Source organism: Schistocerca piceifrons, chromosome 2, assembly GCF_021461385.2.
Source record: "Schistocerca piceifrons isolate TAMUIC-IGC-003096 chromosome 2, iqSchPice1.1, whole genome shotgun sequence".
Taxonomy (NCBI): Eukaryota; Metazoa; Arthropoda; class Insecta; order Orthoptera; family Acrididae; genus Schistocerca; species Schistocerca piceifrons.
In genome coordinates, this window is record NC_060139.1 from 709,431,020 (window position 1) to 709,456,046 (window position 25,027).

Here is a 25,027-nt window from a genome sequence, read left to right on the forward strand (position 1 = left end):
ACCGTGGTTATAACAGTAGTAACAAAACGTTAAGTACAAACACTTTAAAGAACAGAATGCTATAACGTTTGCAATAATAATAGGTCGGTACATAGGTAAAAATGTACATGCAATAGTTCTGGAAGATATAAATGGGAACAGTATAATGTTAGCCACTGCAAAGTGAGTCTTTTAATAACAAAAGAAAACAAAAGAAGTGGCTAATTCTCACTGTCTGATTTCTTCTGCCCGGCTGACTGCTGCTGCTGGCAGCATTACATGCTGGACAAAGTACAGACGGGAAAATGTTGAGGCACACACAATTATAGAAACTAATGTAGCTCGAAGGATTGGAGGGCTCTAGTTTGCACTTCACTGGCAGACAGAACGATGATGTCGACGAGCGGCGGCGAGGTGTGGGCAGAGTGGTGGCGTGGGCGTGGTGCGCTGGATTGGGATGCCTTCATAGGACAGCGACGCAACCATGTCAGACTTTCTGGAGCAATGATGTCATGGCCTTGGTGCAATAGTCTGGACACATTGATGTCAGAAGTCCATGAACGCTTGAGCGGAATATAACCAGCCCAAATGCCTGAGCACCTGAGGTGGTGATGTCAGAATTCCTGGTATATGAACTAGAACATGTAGTGAAGTATATCTCCCTTATTGCAGAAAAATGATTCGTGCAATGTAAATTATAAGCGGCCTGAAGTTAAGTATAGGTCTTCGGCCAAAAGCGCTCAAGAAAGAGCTAATCACAATGTGGCATGCTCTCAAAGATTCAGAACTACGTGAGTTGCGACTGTGGGTTACCGAGTGTGTATGGTAGGGTATTTGTTCGACATAATATTTCTATCACACAGCTTGCATGTTTGCTGTCCTTTCACACATGTATTTCTGTCGAGTCAGTGATTGCTAAAAGTGTTGACTGGGTATTTTTGCACGCCCCAGCTTGACAGGATGAATATTCTGTCTAACGGAGTGCATGCAAACCAGAAACTGTGCCACAACGCGTTAGCTACCGCTCTACGGCTGTAATTATTTAACGAGGAAATCCAGACACAGTTGTGTCACGTCTCATACTATATAGTGGCTCCATAATTGTGTGTTAAGCTTCTCGACTCAACACTACAGAATTTACCCAACGTAAACAAGGAATGAGATGTTGTACTACACCACTGCAGGCGCATCGAAAATGACGTTGGTATCTCCACATGTTGCCCTTGTCAACTGTGATAAGCCATAGAAAATGGCTTGTAGGCACAAAAATATTGGTACAATTAGCTGCCTTGTGTTAATATTACACGCCACCTTTCTGAGTGATTGCATATCTGCATTTAACACGATTAGAGGAAATGCCTCCACTGTACAGAAAGTAAACATTTTACTGTCCACCATTGAGTCGATGTGTTGTCAATAAGCATTACAGTGCATGACCACCACCTGTCTTTTACACCCTTGTAAAATGAAGCAATACGTATAGCAAAAAGAAGTTTCGTCTAATTGCAGTGAAATTCCCAAGATCAGGTGACACCCACAATACATACAAGGATGCATGTCGTCGACATCAAGACCACCCCACTAGTCAAAATTACTAGCTGAGCTATCAAATGTAGAGGACCCCGACATGGATAAGAAAAATATCTTTTCTTGTCTCAGGATTCTGGAGTAATCCACATCCTACATCCATACATTTGACAGCACCACATTTTAATACATGACTATATATTAACATAGAGCGTGAGACTATCGCACTAAGATGCCAAGTGGATAGTCATCCAGCTCTATACTGGATGTATTTCGCAAGTCACCGCATTCCTCTGCGTGTCTCCCCAACTTGCCAGCTACACTGCATGCTATCAGAGATATCACTAGCCTTGAAGATGCATATCAGAAACCACCTCAGGCCGATACGAATCTTGATGCAGAGATTTCTGTTTCCAATTTAATGATACAGAAGTCATATGAGCTGGCAGAATCAGAACATTTATATGAGAACTAAAATCGATTGCTCGGATTGGAAACCTTTCGATATGCATGCAAAGTGCTGTGCCAAGTGCAATAAGTATTTGAAAATTATTGCTATGAATAACTGCGATTGAAATCCTCCCTTCACATGATAAATAGTACATAAAACCCCTGGGGATCTTTCGGTTATGAAAAGCCTCCAACAAATATTTTAGACTTTTCAACCAGTAAAAATCCAATTGTCTGTGGAATGTCTGGAACACGGCCCATGTTACAGCAAGCATTTTTCCACATGAAAACCGTCAGATCAGCGTGTCAGCCTCCAATAGATGTCAGGATCGGTGATGTACAGAAATTCTAACTACAGGAGAGAAAGAGAGAACTGTGCAGCAACAGACCTCTAATTGGCAGCTTGCGGCAAATAATAAAGAGCAATTAATTTATGTCATTGGTTTGCAAAGCTATTAACGAAGCAGCGGAGAAACTGTTGCATTATGTTCCAATTATAATAACTTTATCACCCTGCTCTGTAAAATTAAGACACTCGACAACTAATACACGCCACACCCTATCTCTGCTCTGGAAGTGTCACACGACATGTCGATGCAGTTGGCCAGTGCTGCACTCAGCACTCAGTTTTTCTATTTGAGATCGACACAGGCACACACACACACACACACACACACACACATACACAAAGTTTGCACCTACAGTCACCAGCGGAGACGTTGGCCGTCGGGAGTTAACCAACCAGCGCCTGCACAATGCACTCGCGATGTATGAAGAGACGACGCGGCAATTTTCTTTTTCTTTTCGCTGTAGTAATTGTTTCTAGGAAAGCAGCCAGCCATCAGATATCATAGATATAACATGGACGTATAGTTTGTAGAAGGGACGAAGCTGCAACATATTTTTCGCGGTATTTCAGCGTCCGTCCACCAACGAACACGTCAAGTCTGCTCCACCTGCCAAGTATGCCATACAGACAGTCAGTAAAATAAAATAGCACACCCACTTCTCATTGCAATGCCAATAGAACACAATATTAACTACTAAAACAAATACTGCGTAGAACCTTATGTGCTCATTTTAGCGTGGGAAAGTGGTAAGGTGTTTCACGTATAGTTGTGAGTGCATAATCACTAATACTTCTAGTAATAATAATAATAATAATAATAATAATAATAATAATGTTACACATGTTCTTGATTCTACAGCAGTGTCGAACCACAGTAACTTAACTGACAAAATCGATTTCCACCCCTTTCGGCAACTAATAAATGATCCATTAAAAATACATTAAACATGTCACATGCTGATTTAGAAATGACGAATAGAGAAAAAACCATGTCAGTTTCGCTGTTTGGCAGTTCGTTGTGTAAGAAGACATCAGTCCTAATTGGCAGGATGATGCTGGTTTCCACCCCATATGAGTCTGTTTTGGCATTTTTGTAACTGGAAGACCAGCTACATTAAATCACTGCACAGTAAAGCAAAAAGTAATCTATTTCCAACATAGTGTCCATGATCCAGAATTAGAGATGTGTAAGCATTAGAGTCTAACATCTATTTTTATGCACACTGCTATTCTATAACACTTAACACCCAATTAGGTGTTTAGCTGCTTGTTTGACCGCTGGAACTTGCATGTCCCTGCACCTACCCTCAGCCAGTAAGGGAACCCCAACTATTTATCAGCACCAATTTCGTCAAAATTTATGGTACATGAGTGGCTTGTTCTAAAGTGAAAGTGTCTGTAGGGGGAGCTCCAGATAAGCAGGGATCAAGCGAGACACTGGCCATTTATGTTAGTGTAGCTTCCACGTGGCGGATGGTTCAGCGCAAAGAGTAGGGAACGGTAATCTGAGTATTGTGTGGTCGAGTTGTGTCACAGGATCTCTGTTTCTATTTTCCGTTCTGACGTTGTTTGCATTAAAAAAAGCCTAAATAATGCAGAATATACTGTATCGGTCGATATTTTCATAAAAGACATGAAAAGCAAAGGAAAAGAATCTTTGTAACAAAAAATTAATTACCAGGACCTGGTTGTAAAACACACACGACAAATCTGTATATAAAGCTGGACATTTTCATTGTCTTACATTTGATGATTTATACACGCAAGGGCGATTTTCTCCGTAAAAACAGGAGAAGCAGTAGTTTCCTCGGCATCTTCATGTTATAAATGCCACATTTTTACAGTGACATAATTGTTTTAAGGTTTCTTTAGAAAAACAATGCTTTTAAATAACATTCTCGAAAAATTCACGTTACTCCGTCGAGAGCTAGAAAACAAATCGTCTGCACAGCCATAGACACCGTTGTCCCCAATGGCCAATTGACCATTTCAAGCCTTTTCCATTAGAGGGTTTAAGGAAATACATTGCATTACAAATCAAAATAAGTTAAGAGTAAAATCAGAGTTCACTTCTTTTCACTGTAGACTTGCTATCAATATTTGTTTGCTAATATCGATCGCAGGATTGTCGCAGTCGTTCGCCTTACTGAACTCAAGCACTATCACCTTTACACAAGGTCCATGATAGCGTATAGTTCAACAAAAGAAAATGCGGAAACCAGCTACTTCAGAGTCTAGTCCTATAATACTGTGGTTGCCAAATTTTCCGCGCTATACAACAGATAGAAAAATTACGTAATGCCAAGCATTGTTTTTAGTTTCTTCTGCCATTTGGGAATTGCGAATTTCTTTTCACGTCTTTCGACCCCACAGTATTCGTGAAGCACGTTATTTTGTAAATATTGTTTAAAATTAAAACAGACTAAGGTTTTACTTTTATAACGAATTTTAAGCTGCTTAGCTCAACTTTGATATAAAAGGAAAGTGAACAAGGAAAAAATGTCATACCTATAGCACAAAGCACAATTTTTTTTTTAATAATGCACCAGGTTTCGATTTCTTAAAAGTTTTGAGTTGTAACAAAAATCTACTCAGTCACAGGAGGCGATGAAAGCTAAATTCGCTAAAATGTATTGTATATTTATTTTATTTTGCTGCAGTTAAATACCCTTAATAAAACCAAATACTTTTTATACCCACTTCATCATAACGTTACCTATCTTTCTTGTATTAAGTTTCCAGCGATAAAAAGTGCCATTTAACTAAGCAGCAGATGGAGCGTTACGTAAGGTAAATGAAGAATGGTAAACAAACTTGAAACAAATGCTTTTAAGGAGGACACCTGGAGAATCCACAAAAAGAACCGATCCTTCGATGATTTGTGTCATAGTCTAATGGCAGCAACCATCGCTTTTAGAAAACAAAAAAAATAAATACCATTTTCAAATGTTTTCTTGAGAGGTAATGCCAATCAGTCTGTTCCAGCAGAGTCAACGTTACATAAAAATTATGTGCATTCATCTTACACTGACGCACTGCACAGAATGCACAGATATTGGAGAACCTTGCGTAGGGATTTCTGTTGCTGACACTACTGACAGTCTTGGCCGGTACACTGCATGTCTGGTTGTTGGCAAGTTGGACCCAGATGCACCATCCATGGCTTACTTGATTTCTTCAAAACAACTCCAAAAGACCAGACAGCACACGACTGCACACTTTGTTATCAATGGTTGCTACATCCAAATGGTACAAATGATAACAAGGTGCTTCTGACCTTCACTGATGCCACCGCCCACATGGTTACAGCATTTCGAGTGGTTCAAGTGTTCTTCTCTTTTATATGCTACATTGTAACATGTGTAGTACATAGCGTCAACCGTATGGCAGAGCAAGTAAGGCTAGAACTCGATAAGTAAATAAATTTATATCCACACGAAAGAAAACTTTTGTTAAGGCACAATCAAGCATCCAGGCATTCAGGGAATAACTTCCAGACGTCGCTTTGTCACCCAAACCAGTTGTTATCTGGTGGGGCTCTTCGTTAGCAGCAGCGTAGTTCTACAGCTAGCATCTTACAACGTTCAAGAAGGTAACTGAGCCTATGTAACTTCAACTCGAAGGTAATGAAAGATCCCTCAATCCAATACGACTTTGCTTGTGTTACAGCCAACTACACATTTATGTCAAGAATCTTTTCTGAATTATAAGCGTCAAGGAGACCTATCTACGAGAACATTTCTTTATTGGAGGGGGTCAGAAGGAAAAGTAATGAAGTGCAAAGTGAAGTGGAAGAAAAACACAGGGAAACATATAAAAAGTTTTACAGAAGTATTCCTGTCTGAACGACTAGTGCACAGCAACATACATACTTAGCAGACAAGCCAACTTCTCTGATTGCAGCATTCCTGTCCCACATGTGCCGAAATCGAAGTATACGGCTGTCGCATCCGATGATGTAGAACGTTGTGAGAATACCCAAAAAGATTTTGGTTATGTGAAGCCAACCATGTTCTGAATTTTTGAAACCAGTAGTTTATCCAGCATTTATTAAATTAAATATGAGACATATTTCAACAAAAAAATGGTTCTGAGCACTATGGGACTTAACAGCTGTGGTCATCAGTCCCCTAGAACATAGAACTACTTAAACCTAACTAACCTAAGGACATCACACACATCCATGCCCGAGGCAGGATTCGAACCTGCGACCGTAGCAGTCGCGCGGTTCCGGACTGAGCATATTTCAACACATAGTTAGATGTGTTTTATTGTGTACTTATATCGTGGGAAAAATAAAGCGGTCTGGGATCAGTTTCAGCACTAAAGCAGTGTAATTCTTGCTGTGTTGTGCAATTTGGCACATTTTCTTTTTCCTTGTTGTTAGCGAATGATGATATGTTCATATACTAACACTATGTATTTTATATTATGTTCCATTATCTGCATAATACATTTTAGGACCTATTTTAGGTTATATATAGCCTAAATGAGGCAGTGAAGCAGACTGTTTTAGGCGTCTAAAATCCACTTTTTACCACCTAAATTTCGATGCTCTATTAATTTCATTTGTTTCTATTTAGTATTACTTTAAATTGCTCATTAGTCTTCTGATTGGTCAAGTGATTTTCACACTTGTATTGTGTACTAATCAATTGTGACTGTATATTATGTGCAATATACCTGAATATAGATCAACTGATTATCTTACATTACATACATACTGGAATTCTAATTTAAACTAGTGCAGTTAGATCATTATTCAGGTGTTTCAAATAGATAATTGTAGTATACCATAAAACTCACTTATTCACTTAACAAATGTAAAAAATATAGAAACATTTATCATCATTGTATGTACTTTTCCAAATCTTTGTTAGTGAAGGTATAATCCTTTAACGTAATTTGATTCAGGGAAAGCCAGTAACTCCCTTTATTTGGTATTCTAACTATCTCAGATGGTCCATAACACAGGAGTCCCACTTCCAATTTTTGGATGTGTCCTTATAAGTGTTTTTTCACCTGTCTGGAATGTTTTCGTTTCGGTCAGCCTTGTATCAATGTAAATCTCTCTCAGATCAGCATTTTCTGTTAGTGAAACCATAGTTTCTGTATGTTTTCTTCCCAGCCCTCATTTCTCGAAATACTAGAAAGTGGATTTATACATTCATTTCTTTCTTTCTCTGTAAACATGATTTGAACTGGTGTATCTGAGGTAGAAAGATGTGGTAGATCAGTTATTGTCTGTTAGAAACGTCCTATGTATTCAACCCACTTAGTGCTATGATCAGGAGCATAGGTGTGAATAAATATGTTAAATTCTCTGGGTGAAATTTTGTGATAAAAATATGTTTAATTTGTTCTTCATTACAGAATGACTTTCTGTTTGCACTAGTGACTTAGATGCACTAACTGAGAACATAGTATTAGGCTTACCAAGACTCAGTAGGTAGTCACTGGCGATTCTCTTGATCACATTGACTGTTGTGACTGTTTCTCTTGTATATAATCTGATACATTTTGAGCAGATGTCATATAATGCTACTAAATACTTCACTCCACCATGGGCTTAAGATATGGAGCCAATGTCGTCTGAGGGGGTCAATGTGTAGTATTCTGATTGGTAGGACTAAGTGACAGAATGTATTTAATGGTTTGGCTTTCTGACAAATTACACAAGTTCTCAAAAGTTGGTTTACATGTCATTGCATCTTTAGAATATACCAAAGGAGACCAAATTTACTTGAATATTTTGTAATACCTAAATGGGGCAATGCAGATTAGTTTGAAAAAGCGAAAGGAATACATACACACCAGGTATCGGATTGTGCGTTATGACTATATAACAAGACCTTTACATGTATTGTAATGCTGTAATAGTTTATCAGAAGGGCTTTGCAACAACAACTGTTTAACATTACGCTGTCTCCAATTATAATCCTGTATGGTTTCCATACTTCTGCAGATACTTAAGTAATAAAGTAAGGTCTTATCAGTAGAACTTAGAAATCTGATGTTTGCTCAGTTAATTCAGATTATTCAGGTAGTCCTTAACGAAGGCAAGATATGGCATCTGCAAGTATGTTGTCTTTTCCATTAATATGAATTATTTCGTAGTTTTATAATGATGGAGAGCAATGTGTGAGGAGTGCATGCACTGATTTTCAACTTAAGAGAGGGCTCAGAGATCGATGGTTGCAGAACATTTTAACATGGTTACCATAGACATAGTAATGAAATTTCTTAAATGCCCATACTACTGTAGAAGCTTCCAGCTTAGTGCCAGAGTACTGCCTTTTGCATTCAGCTAGAGTGTGGTTAGAAAATCCTATTGATTTTCTGCCAGTTTCATCAATTTTGAACAGAGAAAAGCCTAAACCTCTACATGAACTCTCTATTCCAGTGCACAAGTTTTTATACATATCTGGACGATGTAAGATTTTAGAAGTTACTGAAGCATGTTTCATAGTATCAAATGTGGTCTTGGTGGCCGAGCGGTTCTAGGCGCTTCAGTCTGGAACCGCGTGACTGCTACAGTTGCTGGTTCGAATCATGCCTCAGGCATGGATGTGTGTGATGTCCTTAGGTTAGTTAGGTTTAATTAGTTCCAAGTTCTAGGGGCTGATGACCTCAGATGCTAAGTCCCATAGTGCTCAGAGCCATTTGAACCATAGTGTCAAAGTCTACTTGGCAATGAATTCCACAAAACCAAGGAGGGTTCTTCCTCAACAACCTTAAAAGTGCTTTACTGTATAATAACGTACTTGGCACCAATCGCCAAAAAATGAGCCAGAAATGCATGAAGTTGTTCTTTATTGTACTAGATGGATGATAATCCTTTATTGACTCATGTTCTCATGACCTCATAGTATCTTGTCGATGAGATTACAAGACCTATAAATTTAATTCTGTCTTTGTCAAATTTTGATTTCTGGGTAACTGCAGTTACTCTTGCCTCCAGAAATATTTTTCAGTCCTTTCTCTATTAAATTAAGTAGCTCTTCCCATGAAGATATTAATATACGCAATTCATAAACATATAGAGTAACCTTGTGTATTAGTTTGGGTCCTAGGACTGTGCCTAGGACTTTTGTGGAAGCATTTACACTTATATGTAACCCAAATGGAATCAGCCAATAGGAGGCCTTAAAATTAGTGCTAGTTAGAAATTTCACTTCACAGAACAGCTGTTTCTATGCATCTAGGTTTTATGATCTTGTGTGAACAGTAATGATGATTTCATTGCTTGCTCAGGTATTGAGCACAAGATGAACACTGCTGCTGGGCCTGGCTGCTACCAGTAAGAGACTAATATGTGGTGACAATGACAATTCAGTCATGTTCCACAGCACACCTTGGGGTTTATTTTGTGACTGCCCCTCTTTTCGACCACAGGTCAGCGTAAATGGTACAACAATAAGTTAAGTGAGGAAATATCTCCATTGATATACATATACTCTGAATATTACTGGTTTTTCAGCTAATACATCTGTGTACTTTGATAGTAAATCAATTAGTTCTGCTTGATGATTTAAGTTAAGATACAAAGATTGAGAAACCTCCTCTTTGATATGAGCCTCATTAGGTGGCTTATCATTATAATGATTATGATTCATCACTACTGAATGAGATGAAGGAGTGCTAATATCAGCACATACGTTCCAATAGCCATTTCTTTTAACTTTTGACATAACTTACCATGCTTGGCCTCTGTTCTTATCAAATCTAGCTAAAATTCTCCACATTTGCTACAAGAGAAGTCAATTTTAGCGGTCTTTTCATGTAAAAATTCAACGCTGGGAATGCATTTCATCTTTAAGCTTTTTGCTATAAAAATGTGTAACAAAACCTCGATTCGTACATTTACATTAACTTATGCTTGCACCCTGACATTTTCTGACTTGTTATGAATAGCATCTATAATTTGTCAATTTTGAATTACCAAGGTTGGTATTTTGGAAATCTCATTAATTTTTTAAAATAAATCAATGGAAATGGCATTCAAAGTAGCTCCAGTATATAACAGCATTACCTGGAATGTTTCCTACCACAGAATTAACTGCAGCTGGAACTAAGTCTCCATACTGTCCCTTATACATAGTAGGATCAGCATATAACTATTCTCTGCTATCCACACCATCATTATACCACAACAAGTTGATTAGTTCATTTTTGTTCTCCCTTCTCTGGCCTGGAACCAACTATTGAGGGTGAAATGAGATTGCACTTAGTTTGCGATTTCGACATGACTGGTTGACCACACTATCCCGCTTCAACTACTCTACTCCTGGGTTTTGTGCGTACCTATTTCATTTGTTTGTACAATATTATGTTATTAGATTATCATGGTTAACTATAGTCACATATGGTTGTGTGGAATTTCATAAATTAATGTTCGGTTGGTTGTGATGGTACCCAGGATAGTATCTGGTGTTCTGTCGCCTCCGATTATCAAAGTAGGATGAACTGTGGTCGTTTTGTGGACACCTATCAAGGTTTCTACCAGTGGCAGCACACAGCTTACACAGCTTACACAACGGTCATTATTTCTGTTGTGACAGCTACCTGATTGAGCAGGCTGGCTGATATCATTGCCCTTACGTTCGAGTCTTCAAGTATCAATTCAACACAATCTAAATTTCATATAAAAGTTCGAAATTAGTTTCCGTGATATGCACTAGCTTTTTACTAACGTCAAGAGGTAGCTTAGCTTTAAGAATTATTGACACACCTCACTACGAGTTTGGCTCGTCCCAAGACATTTTTTTTGTTTTCTTTGGATATCGTTCAAAATTTTTACACAAACTGCCCATTTTACTAATGTCTATTGAAGGTTTAAAATATCCTTTCGATGACCAGTATTTTGACCAGAAAGCCCTTTCGAATTGTCCGTACGATTTACAACACTCCGCGATGTCGACTGCCCATAGTGCCGCATTTCGTTCTATGTACGCTGCAGTGGATTTTATATTCTGTAAATCAATACATACTTTAGGCAATACTCCCTTGCAGGGCTTTATGGAAACTACAGGCTATGTTGTCTCTGTCTGGCGAAAAAACCTGTAATTGCCTGTGTTTTAATAATGTTTCTTGTAAAAGAACTGACGACAAGGTCAGACCTTCTGCTATCACGTATCAGTACTATAACATAGTTTCAATCATAGTTACTTGGGTACAGGTAAGCCATCCATCCTGTCAAGATTATTATTAACTATGTTCTACTGCATATAGCATTATTGAGCTTCGCTGACTGCAACAAATAAGACACAGAAGTGCTGTATTAAAACAGGAAAACCATTTTTCTCCTTAATCCACCGTTAAAGTAGTATTAGTACCCACAAAAATTGTTACTACAGCGATGCTACGTTTCACAAGTATATAATTTCTTGTCCCACCATCTTGACATGTCCAAAGAAGTCGGAGCTTGTGAAAGTGATTAGTCAGATCATGTTCAGTGACTAAGCGGATATCTGTGTTTGTGTTTCTCAGATTTGGCTGAGAATAGCAAAAGTGCTTAGTGTAGATTTATGCTGCCTAAGCGACAAATATTCTACAAATTCAAAGTATGAACGCAAACAACACAATGTGTCCATCGGTCAACGTCATATATAAACTGCCTGGAGCACTATCATTACTTTACATTATTTTTCAGAATTTATTATTGCCTTACATACACACACAGTAATGTCGAAGTATCATAATTTAATATTAGCCTTCATTTTGCAGAATATGTCTACATATTGCGATGTCACAGTGTCTTACTTTAATGTTAATTACCAGTTTTTAAGTGCGCTGTTAATGGTGTTCTCACCACAACGTACAAACCTCAATGTACAATTGCAAAAATAAAAATTAATTAGTTAATTAGTACTGGCACACTGTAGCAGAGGTCAGTCGGTACTAACTGAGGGCAGGAGCAGGGAGACAAATGTATCAGAGGTCAAGCCTGCGGCGAAGTTGCCCTCTACACCGACGGACATTGTGGTAGATAAGAAGTGTGGATACAAATAAATGCTGGTCACATATGCTTTAAGATCTCTGACTGCAGATCAAGGACATTGAAATTTCTGGAAATAGATTAAGCTTTCCTTACTGGACAATGACGTAATATAGGTGAGGCTTCCAGTTACACAAACACTAAGACAGAATCACATGCGGGCGATTTCAGCACCTTCCAGGGAATAAGGATTGATAATTCTTTATATAAATTTCAAACAGTGATTCAGGCATGGCTGGGTCTTTATTCGTCATTTCTAAACCAGCACGTGATGTATTGAATGTATTTTTACTGGAGCCTTTATTAAAGGTGAGAGAAGGCAGAAATCGTTATACAGGGGTTACTAAATAGGACACTGCTGCAGATTCAAAGACTATGTGTAACAGGTTTATTACTATCATCAATGTTATTTTTGGTGGTAGCGATTACGCACTTGACACTATGCTTAACAAAGACACCACTTGATTATAGTAAAATTAGAGCACACACCGAATTTACACAATAAGTGTGGGATTTGGCAGTTAGTATTGTGTTGGAATTACATTACAACAGGCAGTGGGTGGGCTCTTTTAGTTTATCAGCTGTCTATATGACACACATGGCAAATGCACACCAATGCGACATGTTCTTTGCTGAATGAGATTTTCACTCTGCAGTGGAGTGTACGCTGAACCAGTGCGACATGTTCTTTGCTGAATGAGATTTTCACTCTGCAGTGGAGTGTACGCTGATATGAAACTTGCTGGCAGATTAAAACTGTGTGCCGGACCGAGACTCGAACTCGGGACCTTTGCCTTTCGCGGGCTCTACTTGCACTTGCCCACGAAAAGCACAGGTCCCGAGTTCGAGTCTCGGTCCGACACACAGTTTTAATCTGCTAGCAAGTTTCAGGTTCTTTGCTGTCCAAATGCTGCGAAAAATATGTTGCAGCTGTGTTCCTTCCACAAATTGTATATATACTCTGTATACCCCAATTTAGAGATATACAGGGTGAGTCACCTAACATTACCGCTGGATATATTTCGTAAACCACATCAAATACTGACGAACCGATTCCACAGACCGAACGTGAGGAGAGGGGCTAGTGTAATTGTTTAATACAAACCATACAAAAATGCACGGAAGTATGTTTTTTAACACAAACGTACGTTTTTTTAAATGGAACCACGTTAGTTTTGTTAGCACATCTGAACATATAAACAAATACGTAATCAGTGCCGTTTGTTGCGTTGTAAAATGTTAATTACATCCGGAGATATTGTAACCTAAAGTTGACGCTTGAAACCTCCGACGTTCAGTTGCCTGTTGTAACAAACACGGGCCACGGTCGGCGAGCAGCATCTGCAGGGACATGTTTACGATGACGACCGTGTTCACGAGTGTGGCTGTAGTGCACTGTTGTGGTTTGCTCTAGCTGTCGCAGTGTCCGCATGGAGCGCTTGCTGCTGTTGTTATTCTGCATTCGTCTCCGCACGTAGACTGTAAGTAGGCTGTTTATGTTTTCTTGTAGGCAACGTTACGTAGCGCTCTGTATGAAAATCACTGGCTGTGCTGTGTGCAGTCTGTGGCTAGTTTGCATTGTTGTCTGCCATTGTAGTGTTGGGCAGCGGCAGCTGGATGTGAACAGCGCGTAGCGTTGCGCAGTTGGAGGTGAGCCGCCAGCAGTGGTGGATGTGGGGAGAGAAATGGCGGAGTTTTGATATTTGTAAGAATGGATGTTATGAACTCCTATATATATTATGACTTTTGATGAATATTAAGGTAAATACATTGTTTGTTCTCTATCAAAATCTTTCATTTGCTAACTATGCCTATCAGTAGTTAGTCCATTCCGTAGTTTGAATCTTTTATTTAGCTGGCAGTAGTGGCGCTCGCTGAATTGCAGTAGTTCGAGTAACGATGATTTTTGGTGAGGTAAGTGATTTGTGGAAGGTATAGGTTAATGCTAGTCAGGGCCATTCTTTTGTAGGGATTTTTGAAAGTCAGATTGCGTTGCGCTAAAAATATTGTGTGTCAGGGTTAAGAACAGTCCTGTATAATTTTTCTAAGGGGACGTTTCAAGACCAACTGTAGTACACCGTAATACCAGACGTCTGTGATAGTGTAGTGTTGTAGGAACTGTGACCATGGTGTATTCGAACTCCGAAAAGGCGGAGATGATACTCACCTATGGCGAGTGTCGACGAAATGCAGATGAAGCCTGCAGGGTGTATGCAGAACGGTACCCGGACAGAGAGCATCCAACGTGCCGCACATTGCAAAACATCTACAGCCAACTGTATGCAACAGGTATGGTCGTAGCACGCAAATGGGTCCGTCGCAGGAGAAGCGGGTGCAGTTGGTGTGTTAGCTGCTGTTGCCATGAACCCACACATGAGTACACCGGACATTGCGAGAGCCGGTGGACTGAGTCAAAGTAGTGTCATGCGCATACTGCATCGTCACCGCTTTCACCCGTTTCATGTGTCGCTACATCAACAATTACATGGTGATGACTTTAATCATCGAGGGCAATTCTGTCAATGGGCATTAACAGAGAATGCGTTGCAGTTCTACCTGTTTACCGATGAAGCGGGTTTCACAAATCACGGGGCAGTGAATCTACGGAACATGCATTACTGGTCCGTGGACAATCCTCGCTGGCTCAGACAGGTAGAGCGACAGCGACCGTGAACTGTAAATGTATGGTGCGCAATCATTGGCGACCACCTCATTGGTCCTCACCTCATTGCAGGTGCCCAAACAGCTGCAACATACATCGCGTTTCTACAGAATGATCTGCCAACGTTGCTCGAAAACGTCCCACTGGAAACGCGTCGACGTATGTGGTATCAGCATGATGGTGCACCTGCACATTCCGCAATTAACACTAGGCTGACCATTGACAGGATGTTCGACGGGCGTTTCATAGGACGTGGAGGACACATAAATTGGCCAGCCCGTTCTCCTGATCTTATAACCTCTGGACTTCTTTCTGTGTGGTACGTTAAAGGAGAATGTGTACCGTGATGTGCCTACAACGCCAGAGGATATGAAACAACGCATTGTGGCAGCCTGCGGCGACATTACACCAGATGTACTGCGGCGTGTACGACATTCATTACGCCAGGGATTGCAATTGTGTGCAACAAATGATGGCCACCACATTGAACATCTATTGGCCTGACATGTCGGGACACACTCTATTCCACTCCGTAATTGAAAACGGAAGCCACGAGTGTACGTGTACCTCACCCCTCATGGTAATGTACATGTGCGTCAGTGAAAAAGACCAATAAAAAGATGTTAGCATGTGGACGTAATGTGCCGTTCCAGTCTCTTCTGTACCTAAGGTCCATCACCGTTCCCTTTGGATCCCTACGTAATTCGGTGCTCTCCGATACACACGATCGAACAGCGGAGGAGTGGTACTCAAGCGTCAACTTTAGGTTACAATATCTCCGGATGTAATTAACATTTTACAATGCAACAAACGGCAGTGATTACGTATTTGTTTATATGTTCAGATGTGCGAACAAAACTAATGGGGTTCCATTTAAAAAAACGTAGGTTTGTGCTAAAAAACATACTTCCGTGCATTTTTGTATGGTTTGTATTAACCAGTTATACTAGCCCCTCTCCTCACGCTCGGTCTGTGGAATTGATTCGTCAGTATTTGATGTGGTTTACGAAATATATCCAGCGGTAATGTTAGGTGACTCACCCTGTATAAAAGCACGCCATTTCCATAACATCACATTCTAGTGGTGGTAGCATGAAATCTGATGGTTGTTCTTTCCCAACAACGATAAAAATGTATAGTGACTGAATCAGAATGCTTTTCATACGCTACCAGCAAAATATCTCACAATGGCGGCAAGATACTACAGTTCAACCGGCCCTACACGTGGTTAGTGGTATGTTAAACTCACAGCGAGTCTGTTCCTACAAAAAGCCTCCAATCAATATGTTGGATATTTCATCAGTCAAGAGCCATATGTCTATCGCGTGTCTGAAATATGGTCTGTGTTACAGTAAGCACGTTAGTATATGAACATAATGTGATGTGTGTGTCAGCCCATAAATAGACATTATAGGCAGAATCGTCAGTCTACAGAAATTGTACAGCACCAGAACCTTAACTGCAGCGTCAGACACTTAATACAGTGCAATAAATTGCAATATGTTCCAATAATAATATTACTTTTATAATGAAGGCCTGTGAAATCAAGATATGCAACTGGCCATATACATGATGCCTTCTCTTTGATTCGACCTCTCCACTCAGCACTTTGTCTTCCAGTTTCCAGTTGTCACATAAAAACAGACATGCCACACGCCTCGCGCCTGTGTGGATGCAGGCTGCAGCGAGTCAGCCAGGCGTCTCTTGCGTAATGCTCTTGGAATATATTGCGACACGAAACAGCAAATTTTGTTTCATGGTACTAATAATTAGTACCACTTACTGGGACGCACCACAGCAATTTTTTGTCATGGTACTAATAATTAGTACCATGAAAAAAATTGCTGTCGCTTGTCTCAATACATTACAAGAGCATTACGCTAGAGGCGTCTGGCTGACTCGCTGCAACCTGCATCCACACAGGTGGGAGGTGTGTGCTATATCTGGTAACAAAAAAGTGACTTGCCAGTAGTTTGATAGGATGCCAGATGTGGAAATTGTTAGGAAATTGATACTTTGATGCGACACAACATCTGGAAATTCATGTAACACCAAAAAATAACTAACACAGAGCAAGGGAGTTTCCGAAATACATTTGTCTAGGTAACATATTTCAGTGATTAACATTGCAAGGCCTCAGGTCAATGTAAGTACAAGATTAGACGTTGCAAATGTGAGATGCTGGCACTTTAATAAGAGGAGTAACTGGCAGAATGTTGAATGCAAGCATATAAAAGTGCATGCATGGCGATGTACAGGTGGCTGATGCCAGTCTTTGGGAAGGACTTCGATGCCTGTTCCACTGGGTTGGTCAATACAGGTATGGTTATTGCTGTTTGTGGATGACGCTGGAGTTGACGTCCACTTATGGTCCATACATGTTCGATTGGAGACAGATGTGGTGATTGAGTAGGCCAAGGAAATACATTGACACTCTGTAGAGCATGGGGGAGTTACTAGAGCGGTGTGTGGACGAGCGTTATCCTGTTGGAAAACATCCCCTGGGATTCTGTTCAAGGATGACAGCACGACAGGTCGAATCACAATACTGACATAAAATTTGCAGTCAGGGCGCATGGGATAACCACAAGAGTACTTCCTGCGTCACATGAACTTGCACTACAGATCATAACTCCAGATATAGGTCCAGTGTGTATAGCATGCAGACAGGTTCACTGGCACTGGCACTGAGGCAGAACCAGCTTTCATTGGAAAACACAACAGTTGATTGTGTCACTGTGGTGCCAATTACTGCTCAAGCTGCTGCTGCCTTCGCAGTACTATGTGTGAGAGCCGTAAGTTGAACTTGATGGTCTTCCATCTCACCAGTGTTATTTGTCCGCCTGGAGCCCATTGTACTTGATACTGTACATTCTCGTAACCACTGCTGCCAGCAATCATATACAGTGGCTACATTCCAATTAAGACCTTGTGAGGTGTTGATAATGGCATCTTTTTCACCTTGAAGGCATTCCTGACTAAAATCAACTTAACCTTGTCGATTCGTAGGTAACTAACGCTCAAGACAGTTACAGTGTCTATTTCAAGGAAACCTGATTTGCATTCTCATAGTTGTGATACTAGCACCACTATCATGCGACTGGAGCAAAACTGTAATAGATGATGTACCCTCTTTCAGATGTAGAAACGTGGCTACTAACTTTCGTTTACGTCGCTCGTCTCCTTGTTGGTGTTGCGACTTTCTTTTTGCCGTCAGTGTAGCGTACAAATATATAGTTCTCGCAAACTCCGTCTGGCTATTACTTATTTCCTCTTCTTTGCACGGCCAGCCACGCACATTCACGGCATTCGGTCGTCAGGTGCTCATGCATCCTACATATGACCCACACCGCACCCCCCTCTCAGTACACATTGTTGGCACTCCAAGGCACGATGGGTGTCCATGTTATATAGTGTGCATCATACCGATCGCAGGCCACCGTCCACCTCTCTCATATTGCCTCTACATTCTATAAGCAATTGTGACTTTACCACCACTGCAACTGCGGTGTAACCATAACAACAAAGCTGAAGTTTAAGCATATTAAATAAGGGAATATCAGAACGTTGTTAATTTATGAAAGTAGGTCAGTAAAAATACAATAGCTCTCCCCGACCTGTGTGGAAGCAGTATAACTTTAGATACTGTCCTCAAGCAAATTCACTTTGTTAATAACAAACAAGAGATAAAAAATACACACTGTCAGACTTCTTTGCCCGGTTAACTGCTGCTGTTGCAGGCGGCGTTTCTTGCTGGACGAAGTACACGCATGGTCAAATTATAAAAATTAATATTGCTCGAAAGGGGAGGGGGGGGGGTGGCCGAGCTTCCGCGCCATTGGCAGGCAGGACGATGAAATCGCCTAGCTGTGGCGTGGCTGCACTGGGTGGTAAAGGGAGTGTGAGGGGGTGGGGGGGGGGGTGCAGCGCAAGATGTTGGAGAGGAGAGTGGCGGGGAGAGTGTGGCTCTCACTCACAAGACAGTGACGCTATGATATCGGAGTTTGTATAGCGGTGATGTCATGGCCTTTGTGCAGTTGTCCACACGCTAGTAGGCCGGGACTTCAGCAATGCCTCTGTGAAATATAATAAGCCCAGTTGCCTGAGCACCACTTGCGATGTTGCCAGAACGAAACGTGACTTTTTATTGAGGAATAAACTTCTACAATCATAACGCCAAGCACTTACTTCCTACAAATTTTGCCAGTACTTTCTATACTAAGTTACAAATTGTAAATAACGTAACACACTGTGTTGTAAGTCTTTCAGCGCAAATTACCCCGCACTGTTGGTTAACTTCCATCATTATTCATTTTTTGGAGGTGGATGTTGGAACTGAGAGACATGCATTCCACAAACATAAGTCGACTGCTTCTCAGCGATTATACCTGCAGTACAATAATATTAAGGCATAGCAACTAGTTTAATTACTGCATTTCAAATTATTCCGATGGGAAGAGAGTAGCATGTGACAAGGGAGCTAAGACTAATGGGTATTAACTGATTTTATTTCCGAGTATAGTATCCACAAGTAACTAAGAAAATCATTCGCGCACCATGGGTAAAAACACGGTTGCCGAGTGTAATAGAACCACCAATCTTCTTTAGAAGATGTCGTAATTACGATTGTCTGCAGATGATATTTGGCTAAGATGTGCACAAGTGCTCAAGACCTGGTGCTTCCGCGGCAAATTTCATCCTGGTGTAGACCATTTCCATGTGATCAATCCGCAACTACTTCGTGAAACTAATGGTAAGATAAATTTCACTCGACAAAAAAGGGCGCCAGGTGGGAGAAGGCCTCATTCTGAAATTCGATCTTGAAAGCCTGATGTTTTTGGTCATTGTACTCTTAAAGTGATTACTGTTTTTCCATGTATCCCAAAGAATTTTTTACCTTTTTTGTCCTTCTTGCCTCGTCTACGTTCTCGGGAGAATTTCGTTTCGTACATTTGTATTGTAAAAGTTCATTTTATTACGAACGTATAAACTTTTTCTACATATATAGCTGTAGAGTCTCAAATTGTTTAGCGCAATTTCCAAGTTTCATTAATGTAATACTCTGATGTTCTGGTACACAGATTTAAGAATATAAGGGTAGCTCCCATACATTGATAAATCGTTTCAACGTGAGATTAGTCTGTCAGCAATTGAAAATGCTTCGCGGGAAGCCTTGGGTTGTGCAACCGAGTCGTTAATTATGTTATGAAATGGAATCGACGACTCCAGTGAATATACGAGAGCATACAATCGCCCCGAGAAAAAGTAAGAGATAGCAATAACAACGGGTCTGTTCGACTCACATTGACTCGTCGCTGAAGCGCGAATAATTACTCGTCGTACTTACCTGTATACCGACGTAAATTTACACTGAAGTGCCAAAGAACCTGGTACACATGCCTAATATCATGTAGAGCCTCGCCGCAACATGACGTGGTTAGGACTCGACTGATGTCTGAAGTAGTTCTGGAGGGAATTGACACTATGAATCATGCAGGGCTGTCCATAAATCCCTAAGAGTACCAGGAGATGGAGATCTCTTCTCAACAGCACGTTGCATGGCATCCAGCACGTTGCATGGCATCCCAGATATGCTCTATAAAGTTCATGCGTGGTGAGTTTGGTCGTCAGTGGAATTGTTTACACTCAGAAGAGTGTCCCTGGAGCCACTCTGTAACAATTCTGGACGATTAGTGTGTCGTATTGTCCTGCTGGAATTGCACAAGTCCGCCGGAATGCAAACTGGACATGAATGGATGCAGGTGATCAGACGGGATGCTTACGTACATGGCACCTGTCTCAGTCGTATCTAGACTGATTCCCATATCGTTTCAGCTGTAGAAGCCCCACACCAACACAGAGCCTCCACCAGTTTGAACAAACTTCTGCTGACATTCAGGGTCCTTGATTTCGTAAAGTTGTCTCCATACCGGTACGTCCATCCACTCGATACAATTTGAAACTAGACTCGTCTGCTAGGAAACGTGCTTCCAGTCAACAACTGTCCAATGTCGGTGTTGATGGGCTCAGGCGAGGTGTAAAGCATTGTGTCCTGCAGTCATCAAGGGTACACGAGTGGGCCTTTAGCTCCGAAAGCCCATATCGAATGTTTCGTTGAATGGTTCACAAGCTGACATTTGTTGATAAGCCAGCATGAAAATCTGCAGCAACCTGCAGAAGGGCTGTGTTTCAGTCACATTGAATGATTCTCTTCAGTAGTCGTTGGTTCAGTTGTTGCAGGATCTTTTTCCGGCTGCAGCGATGTTGGAGATTTGATGTTTTGCCGGATTCCTGTTATTCACTGTACACTCGTGAACTGGTCGTAAGGGGGAATCCCACTTTTTTGCTACGTTGGAGATCCTGTATCCCAGCACTCTTGTACCGACCGTAACACAACGTCGAAACTCACTGAAATCTTGATAACCTGCCATTGTAGCAGCAGTAACCCATCTAGGAATTGCGTCAGAGACTAGTGATCTTATATAGGCGCTGCCGACCGCAGCGCCGTATTTTGCCTGTTGTAATTGAATCCGAATGCCTGTACCAGTTTCTTGGGTGCATCGCTGTATTTTTAGTAAGCTCCTTTCCAGCATGTCGAAGCGGGAATACTACTCACCATTGTCTCTCGACCCACGCCTGCTCCCTCGATCCACTATTTTTCCCCATCTATTATGACGACACTGTAGTTGTCATACTAGACTTGCTTCCATTTGAGAGTATCCAGGGTCTAGTCTACTTCCCTTTTGACCATCCGTTTCTGATATACAATGTTTTCCCCAAAATCACTTACGACGAACTAGAGGTTGGTCCCCTGAAGAGGGTAAGGTTCAGTTGCTTATTGTCTATCTTTATCGGATACGTGCTGATATTTTCGTAAGTATTTCCTTTTTGTTAACTAGTGTAGTAATTATCTGTTTCCATAAGATTAAAAAAAAATTTATTTCTAAAACTCTTAAAATCAATATCGTCGCTTAATTACTGAAATTTAAATATTACTTCATAAGCGCTTTAATCTGTTATTTTATTTTATATTTTTAATCCTTAGAAACGTATATTCGGCGATGCACCTCGTCTGCTCACCACACTTGCTATTAACTTTACCTTCTTCACTCCGTGGAAGTTTCCACAGGTGTATAATAATGTGATAACTTACGAACTGGTTGCCACGGCAAGTGAGCGATGTTCTTAAGATATAAAATAAGTTGCCAGGTGCCCAAATGTCGCACAGATTCCCAGAGTCACAGTAAGAGGAGAGCAACACAAGTCCGCTATGCAGCTTATCACAGTACTTGAGTTAACCGGTTTACTCCATCTCTCTCTATGACTGGGTTACCTGTTGGTAAGTCTGTTAACAAGCCTAGCAAGTGTTTCTATTCGTAGCGTAACTTAAATATTTGTCAGCAATAATTGTACAGAAACGGTTCTGATGTCACGGGAAAACATGCAATAGATGAGCTTAGACGTCAGTAGCGACAACTGGCAACGTAGCGATATTTTGTTTGTAGCACTCTTTGTTGAGTCAGCCTCCTACGTTCAAAGCTGTTGGCCCATTTTCCTTAAAACTATCCAGTTTAGATTGTACAGTTCAACCAAAGGTTCAGATGGATGTAGATGATTTATTTTTAGTCAGTAAGGCATAATATGAAAACGTAATACATAGTACTGTCAATGAAAAGAGAAGACGAAATTCAAACACCGAAGTGTTAACGCAAGTAGAATAATAATAACAGTAGTAGTTGTAGTAAAATAAGAATCCCAACTAAACGTAGCCTTACCTCACTGAGTTCGCATTAGTCTGAAAAGTGCCTCGCACTGCCCTTGCGTTCATTACTTGCTAAAGTCAAGCATGTACGTTAATAGTAGCCGGTGGTACAGAGCCTCTATCACCCAGTTTGAGGCTGCATCCTATTATACCGCTATAATAACCTACTTCCCATTATTACTACTATAGTAACTTAAGTGGTTCACCAGTAAATACGTACTTATTTGACGGAAGTCCGTATTACTATCTGCGGTAACTGATGTTACACATAATTCCACAAACAGATTCACAATGTGAGTAGTTTGCGAAATTAGTTCCGCACCTTCTCTTGGGGTTCCATTTCGATAGCTGGTGCTTCCAAATTAACTTCTGTGAGGAAAGTAAATTCGCTGCCATCGGCTTTTGAATAGCGATGACTATGTTCAAGAGATTCCATGCTTACGACCTGGCCTATTTTTACCTTACATCAAATGGTTAACGTTATTCTACTATATTTACTGAGGGCATTTCAACACGATAATAAGTACACAGTATGAACTCATTGAATGAATTTACAACAAGAAGTGCACAGTCTGGACAAACAAACTGACAGCATAGCTCCATATCACACATGTGAAACAGCAATTCAGCCACTTAGTTGTAAGTTATATGATGTACCACTTGACTATTTAACACAATTTAAACGTGAAATCTGAGATATGTCATGCAATATGAACCATCTATCAATATGCATTAAAATTTTGGAAAATGGAAAGATAGGTGCACAAACAATTGTATGCTTACTTTCAGTACTATAACATAGTTTCAATCATAGTAACTTGGTTAGTGCAATATGGTTTCAGTTAACAAAGTATTAAAAAATAACTTCACTGGAATATTCCAGTTTCCCTGACTTGATTTTAGCAGTATATGGTTTGTTAGTTCATTTCCATTTTTTCAATTCACCTTGTCCAGTGGTTTACTTTGATTCCTGAACGCGAGGTACCACAACTTACCCTCACAAAATACAAAATTTTCCACATACATATAACTTAACGATGTTACAAAAAGGATGCGTCCTGGAAACTGGTTTGCATTTGATGTTTTTCCTTCTGAGCTACAAGTTAGTTTCTAATGTCCTTATTAATTTTAAAGCACACAACAAAAGGATTCACTTGAACATTGATGAAACACAAATTCTTTATATTTGGAATTCAATGAGCCTTTTAAATAATTTACTTTCTTAAATGTTCTAATAAGGTGTTTTTAATATTTTAGTTTAAAAAATACAAACCAAAGTTTGATGTTGGTCATCATTGTGCTTGGTAACATGTAACAGCGAAAGGAAGCTAATATTCTCACACACATAAAACATTTTATAGAAAAATATCGAACTTCGTAGTGAAAATGCAAGTTCACACTTAGTAAATGAATAGCTAACGATAAAGTGCTAATGGCCCTTAATCATGGCAACAAACAAATCGCCTTGAACTCATTTAAAATGGTCGAAAAGCACTTCCATTATTGGATTAATATGAGTGGAACAAAAGGTTGCTTAGTTACCGAAATAATAATGGGTTGAGGTTAAATATAACATTATTATTCACAAAAGTGGCAAAGTACATTGAACTTGCAACCACGTTAATCAGTGTCCAGGAGGGGAAGAAGGATAATTAAAAAACAAACTAACAAGGTTTCTCTGTTACAAAGATAATTTTCACTTGGAAGGACAACTGATACAACGTCGCTCTATTATATATACTTTGGATTGATAAAACAGCGTTACACTGTGCGTACTATGTACCACTTGCATTGCACAGTAGCTCACAGACAACGCTTTATAGAGTAATATTGTCCGACAGTGCATCAGTCTTCGTTGTGAGGCGGATTATGACGAAGAAATGCTAAACAGTTTCCATCAGAAGTTCTAGAAAGTTACCTAGGTGGAGTGTAATGTTCACTTGCAGCTGACATCACGCATAAGGGCTTATACCTTACGATAAGACAGGATTTACTGTTTAACATGGATGATATCCAGTTGTATGAAATATAAAATCAAGATACATGTCAAATTGCAAGTCCAAAAGTGAACAATGTTATGAGTAGGCATGTGTTTGAATCTGTCCTCGAACCTACATGTGTTTTAAATGTGAACTGGCGGTGTTTACAATGTATTTACGTATGGTGTCAGTTAATACATAACTTATGGAACAGCTGCTGTATGGGTTTTACCAACACGCTTCATTTGTCTACTGGTGTACAGGTAAGCCATCCATCCTGTCAAGATTATTATTAACTATGTTCTACTGCATATAGCATTAT

The 25,027-nt window shown here is 40.2% G+C and overlaps 1 protein-coding gene across 1 annotated transcript in view; it reads left to right on the plus strand.

The window, feature by feature from the left end:
• The first annotated feature begins 372 nt into the window (after positions 1 to 372).
• LOC124775775 (carboxylesterase 5A-like) overlaps positions 373 to 25,027 on the plus strand; it is a 108,356-nt gene continuing 83,701 nt past the window's right edge. The window contains exon 1 of the mRNA XM_047250605.1: positions 373 to 465. Within this exon, the coding sequence (XP_047106561.1) occupies positions 373 to 465 (93 nt within the window). The remainder of the gene's footprint in view (positions 466 to 25,027) is intronic.